Raw genomic sequence first — 5,824 nt, forward strand, 5'->3', positions numbered from 1 at the left:
TTGGGGGTGCACGTTAAAAACACAGGTAGGTGGTCACTGAGCACACTGCTTATAACGCCACCAGACAGGGAATGAGCTGAACTATTGGTTATCAGTAAATCCAGAATTGTTGCGCTAGTAGGGGTTATGCGGGTAGGTATCTGTACAACATTAACAAGAGAATAAGACAGAAGAAGAATTGAAAACCGACTACTTCGCAGCGACTTCTCATTCATGTCAATATTGAAATCACCGCCAATAAATAACGAGTAATCACAATCAATTGAACGCTGAAAAAGTATTTCCACAAAGTCAAAAAAATTATCAGCATTACCATCAGGAGGGCGGTATACAACGGTTAACATAAGCTTTCCACTACACACAGATAATACCTCATAGTCAGGTGCGAGTACAGTTAATTCATCAATGGTTTTACATTGCATTTGCTCAGTGACAAATAAACACACACCATCCCCTCGTCTATCGTTCCGACTGAGATAGAAAGAAACGTAAAGTTCCATGGAAAAAAGTCACTAACGTCCGAAATCCATGTTTCCGTGAGCATTACCACTGAAAATTGAAATCTAAATTCCTTCAAAAATACTTGCAAAACATCTTCCTTTCCACGAACAGATTGTATATTCAATTGCAGGACAGAAAATTGAGGGCAAGGGCCAGATATAAGATTAAAAACATCGCTTGGTGAGCTGTACAGTGGACAATCGTCGAACAGATTCTCAGAGCATCAAGTTATTAGGTAGGCAACCTGGTTAAATCTGCCTCACATTTGATTACATAGGCATTCTCGCCAGTTGTTCTCCTCACAAGTATTTTTCCGTTGCTGTGCCATGCAAACCTGTGACCATTGTTCTGGGTCCAATCTTTTGCTACAGCGAGTAGGATCCTCTTCAGATGACTTATTTTCAACAATGTACACACTAGAGTCCGCGTTTTTTAGGTCCTTGTTCTTCTGGAGCCACTCATCTCTAACCGACTGTTGCTGGAAGCGAACAATAATGCCAGGTATCGTACCAGGCTTTGCAGGAAGCCTGTGCACTACGCCCACATCTGTTGGACCCAGTTCCGGCAAATTCACTAATTTGGCAACCTCGTTCACTTTCGCAATCAAGTTCTCATTTTGCGTAGCACAAATTCTATGAATTACAAGATTCTGGAGCCTGCTCCTCCATTCTAAGTCGTTAACAGCTAGTTTGAGTTGCTCAGTTTCTTTTTTTGATTATCGGCCTTAAGAACGTTCACGCGCTTGCGCAGTTCCTTTAACTCTGCATCCTGCCTTGCCATGGTCATCAACACTTCGTCATATTTGGCAAACATCATTGAGATCGATTCCTCGATCTTGTCGACTTTTCGCGGCAGGTCTTCCAGCTTATTCAACTGCTGTTGAATAGAGAGCGACATCTCATATAGGTCGCTATCGGCCCTTTCCTTTCGAAGCACCTGCACCTCTCAGTCGCGAGGAGTAGCATACTGTGCATTTCAAAGCTTCAAAAAAGGCATCACCCTTCCCCTTAACCGCCGCTTTAGTGATACCGGAACACTTACCAAGATGAAAAAACTTCGAGCACTCCGGGCAATGCATTGAATGACCTTGCGCAGGAAGCGCTTTAGAACAGCCACCGCAAACATTGTCCGAATCACCCATTACACATTTACAACAAGTTGCAAAACACAGCAAGAATTAAAAAAAAACAGCAAATATCACATACGTCAGCAGCAGCAGGGCGGAGTGGCGAATATAAAAAAAAATTTACATCAGCATTTTTCAGGGTAAAATAACAGAAAATAACCAACCTGCATCAGGTAAAGATGAAATGTCAGCCCACGAAACGTTCGCCGCCACCGCCACTGCCGAAATGACAAGATGTGGGCGTAGCAGCTGCAGTGGTGCCGGGATTGTTGCGGTGAATGACAGCGTAGTGACGCTAGCGGCAGTAGTTCCCACTTGATAAGTACCACGCCGGCCAAGTGATCCGCAGAAAGGACGCAGGAAATTCTTTACGGGGTGACGAAAATCCCGCAGGGAAAGCCGGTGTCGAAAAGTTCTTGCATGCCTGCATCAGGTAAAGATGAAACGTCAGCCCACGAAACGTTCGCCGCCACCGCCACTGCCGCCACTGCCGAAGAAGAAAAACACCAAGCAGTCATGAATATCGTTCTACAATAACAGAGAATGCGGTTAGGTACATTTCACTTGCCTGTGTTTTTACTCTGTACAGCAACGTGTGAGAATTAGAGTGACATCACATGTGTATTAGTTGTGGGCGGGGTTCACAGTTTCACAGTCTTCCCACCTTCACAGCGTGGATTGGAGCCACAATTATTTAGTAAATATGGTGTCTATTCACCTAGTTTACAACATGCTCTAGACTTCACGGTTCCATGTCGCTACTGTCAGTAGTGCACGTGTGTGCCTGGGCTGTTAGCTATATATACAGGTAAATGGGGTCAGCTGTTTATCTGCGAGCAGTTGCCGGAAAATTTTCAAGATTGTTCGCTCTACTTCTACTGGGGTTTTGTTCAGAAATAATCGTGATTTTTTTTCTGCAATCCACATTTCGAAGTTGGTGCCAGTACAGGTCATCCACGTCTCCTTCATCTGCGTGCGTATAATGAACGCCGAGTCCATTTTATTATTTCCAGGAGAAAATGAATGAAGTAGCTTTACAAGTTTTTTTATCCCACATATTCAGCCACGAGGGAAATTTTGCAGGCTTTCTTGGCACTTATCCAGGCGCAACTGATGGACATGTTGTTTCAAGAAAAGTAGAATCAGTGTCACGATTTGGCCCGCATTCCTGAAAGTGGGAGGTTCGCAGTGCCCTCCAGACGAGTTGCGACTCGCAGCGTGCTGGTGGTGACCGTGACTGACCGAGAGTGGCTGTGTTCATCGATTTTTAATGGCCCGCCGTGCACAATGTTTCCCAACGTGCCTGGTGAGGCCACCAAATTTTGCGGCTAACGAAGGTTATGGTGGGGGGGCGCCACACACTTTTCACTCCCCTCACCCCCAAGTTTGTTGGTCCAACGCAAACAGAAAACTATATCTGTCGCGCTGGCGAGTAACGGTCCGGCGGTCTCCGTAGTCTCTCCCTCCGCCTGAGCACAGGTGTCGATGCAGATGTAGCAGCATCGAGTGCCGCCTGTGTCACTCTCGCATCGTCCGTCGGCCTTGCAAGTGGCATCGGTCTTGCAAGTGGCGCCACAGTGGCGCGAGTAGCACCAGCCCCTGGTGCTGTGCTGGCAGCGGCCGGTGTAGCGGTTTGCTCCCCTGCGGGTTGCCTTCCTGAAGCGGAAGCTGAGGTTTCCTGGCGAGGCCTCACAAAGTCCGCGTGCGTTTGCCACGTGGTCCCGTCCGACACGTGGACGAGCAGTGACGACGCACATTGGCTGGAGAGACGACATGCCCAGTGGACCAGGCCGAACCAGGCCGGAAGTTACTGGCGGAGACCGGAGCCCCAGACTCCGGCAAAGGCCCAGGATGACAATCTCTGCCAGCCGGCAGCTTCTGCTTGAGCTGCTTCAGGATCGCTGTGAACCGGAGGTCTCAGTGCAACACGTCCAACGGTGTCTTCACCATTCGTCCCAAAAGAAGCTCGCAGGGCGCACGTCCCATGACGTCGTGGGGCGTGGTCCGGTACTGGAACAGAACCCCGGCGACCTGCGTCCGGAAATCATCAGCTTTGTTCTTCTTGCGCTTGTCCTTCACCGTTTGCACCACCCGCTCGGCAGCACCGTTTGACGCAGGGTGGTACGGCGGAACTATCATTCGACGGATTCCGTTCTTCGTCAGCCAGGCCAGGTACTCCTCGCTGGCGAAAGCGGGACCGTTGTGGGACACGATGACGTCCGGCAACCCTTCGGCTGTGAAGACTTGCTGCACCGCCGCAATGGTTGCTCCTACCGATGGAGTGGTGGCTGGTAGGACCTCCACCCACTTGGAGAAGACATCCACCACCATGGGGAAGTAGTGGCCCTTCCAGGGGCCCCCACAATCCACGTAAAGCGGGACCAGGGTCTCTTACGCCTGCACGGCCAGTGGGTGATCTCGACATGGCGCGAGGCTCACTGGTTCTCCTGGCAGACTTGGTAGCACTGCACCATGCGAGCAATCTCCTGGTGGAGGCCAGGCCACCAAACGTGGAACCGGGCCACCATCTTGGTCTTCTCCACACCTGGATGACCCGCGTGCAGCAACTTCAGGACCCTGGACTGCAGGCTCTGTGGGATCACCCCCCTGGAACCGCACAGCATGCAGCCCTGCTGCTGGCTCAGCTCGGCGGCCTTGTGGCTGTACGTCCGCTCCGCCAACTCTTCCCTTTGGGACACCACCTTAACCACCTGTGACAGGACTAGGTCCCTGCTGGTCGCCTGCGACACTGCCGATCTGGACAGCAGCTACAGGTAAGCGCGCTCCAGCATGAACACTTCGGCAGGTTCAGAAACAGCAGCAGGCACGCCCGGCAGGGGCAGTCGGCTGAGGGCATCAGCAGGTGCCAGGTCTTTTGCAGGGCGGTAGGCCAGTCTGTAGGTGTAGGCCGCGAGCTTCAAGGCCCAACGCACCACTCAAGGTGGTGCCTGCACTGGAACCGCCTTGTCCAGCCCCAGCACTCCAAGCAGCGGCTTGTGGTTCGTGACCGCCTCAAACGTACGGCCCGACAGGTACTGGTGGAAGCGCTCGACCCCAAACAAGGGGGCCAGGCTTTCCTTGTCCAGCTAGCGGTACCTGTTCTCTGCAACATGAAGGCGACGGTACGCAAAAGACACAGGGTGTTCCTGGCCATTCTTCTCCCGGCGGGCCAGGACGGCTCCCACGCCGTACGGTGACGCATCTATGGTCAGGACAACAGGCTTGGTCGGATCGAAGTGCACCAGCACTTGAACCTAGGTGATGAGCCCCTTGCTGCGCTGGAAGGCCAAGTCCTGTTCCTTCTTTCAGGCTCACTGCTGTTCATCTCGAAGCAGAAGATGGAGTGGCTGTAGATGCGACGACAGGTTCGGCAGCATGCTCCTGTATACGTTTACGAGGCCGAGGTAGCCCTGCAGCTCCTTCTTGTTCTGGGGCTTGGGTGCCTTGAGCACCGCCTCAACTTTGCGGGGTACAGGGGCCAGGACATTCTGGGAAATGACGTGCCCAGGTGCTCAATGCTGGGGGCCCAGAAAATGCACTTTTCTAGCGTAAGCTTCAGCCCAGCATCCTGCCAGGATGATCTGCCAGTATGCTCTGCAGGTTCCAGAATGCTCTGCCAGGATGCTCTGCAGGTTCTGTAGGTGGTCCTCGTCGTCTGTACCGGTCACCAGGATGTCGTCCCAATACACCTCAACGGGCCTCATGCCCGTGAACAGGTTTTCCATCTCCCTCTGGAAAATGGCAGGTGCTGAGGCCACGCCAAATTGTAGGCGCGTGTACTGGAAGAGCCCCAATGTTGTCGATATCGTGACGTACTTCCGGGATGAATCCTGGAGAACCAGGTGCTGGTAAGCATCTCTGAGGTCGAGTTTTGTGAATGTCTGTCCCCCGGACAACGCCGACCAGAGATCTTCAATACGGGGCAGCGGGTACTCGGGGTCTCTTTCTTTAACACACTTCGCGCAGCCGACACAGCGCGTCACCTCCTGTGTTTTTACAATGCCAAACGCATCAGCACGGACCGGTCAACCAAGCCCTCTTCTTCTACTCCGGCCACTCTCCCCCAATCGGTAGCCTTACCAGTGCTTCAATCATGTGACCAGCTCAGCTTGGTGCGCACGTAGTGGAGAGCGGCAACGTTGGCAAAACATGCTCCGCCGCGGTTCTGAGCTTTCTAGCGCTGGCGCGAGCGCCATT

General features: G+C 52.2%; 1 protein-coding gene across 1 annotated transcript; it reads right to left on the reverse strand.

Moving 5' to 3' along the window:
- Positions 1-4,062: 4,062 nt before the first annotated feature.
- Positions 4,063-5,352, reverse strand: LOC144167944 (uncharacterized). Its single transcript, XM_077697064.1, has 5 exons — positions 5,200-5,352; positions 5,023-5,115; positions 4,576-4,662; positions 4,204-4,395; positions 4,063-4,113 (listed from the first exon to the last, which is right to left on the reverse strand). Exons 1-5 carry the CDS (start codon positions 5,350-5,352, stop codon positions 4,063-4,065), a joined length of 576 nt encoding a protein of 191 aa, XP_077553190.1.
- Positions 5,353-5,824: the final 472 nt, after the last annotated feature.

The sequence above is a fragment of the Haemaphysalis longicornis genome, unplaced genomic scaffold, assembly GCF_048455015.1.
Source record: "Haemaphysalis longicornis isolate Haplotype H1 unplaced genomic scaffold, Haemaphysalis longicornis Haplotype H1 scaffold_2, whole genome shotgun sequence".
Classification (NCBI taxonomy): domain Eukaryota; kingdom Metazoa; phylum Arthropoda; class Arachnida; order Ixodida; family Ixodidae; genus Haemaphysalis; species Haemaphysalis longicornis.

Excerpts from the sequence above, each read along its gene's own strand:
- LOC144167944 (XM_077697064.1), bottom strand. The coding sequence starts at position 5,352 with ATGGAAAACCTGTTCACGGGCATGAGGCCCGTTGAGGTGTATTGGGAC. Across the intron at positions 4,396-4,575 it reads ACAAGGCGGTTCCAGTGCAG|CTGCTGTCCAGATCGGCAGT; the intron begins GCACCACCTTGA and ends GCTTACCTGTAG. Across the intron at positions 4,114-4,203 it reads CACAGAGCCTGCAGTCCAGG|GAGATTGCTCGCATGGTGCA; the intron begins GTCCTGAAGTTG and ends GGCCTCCACCAG.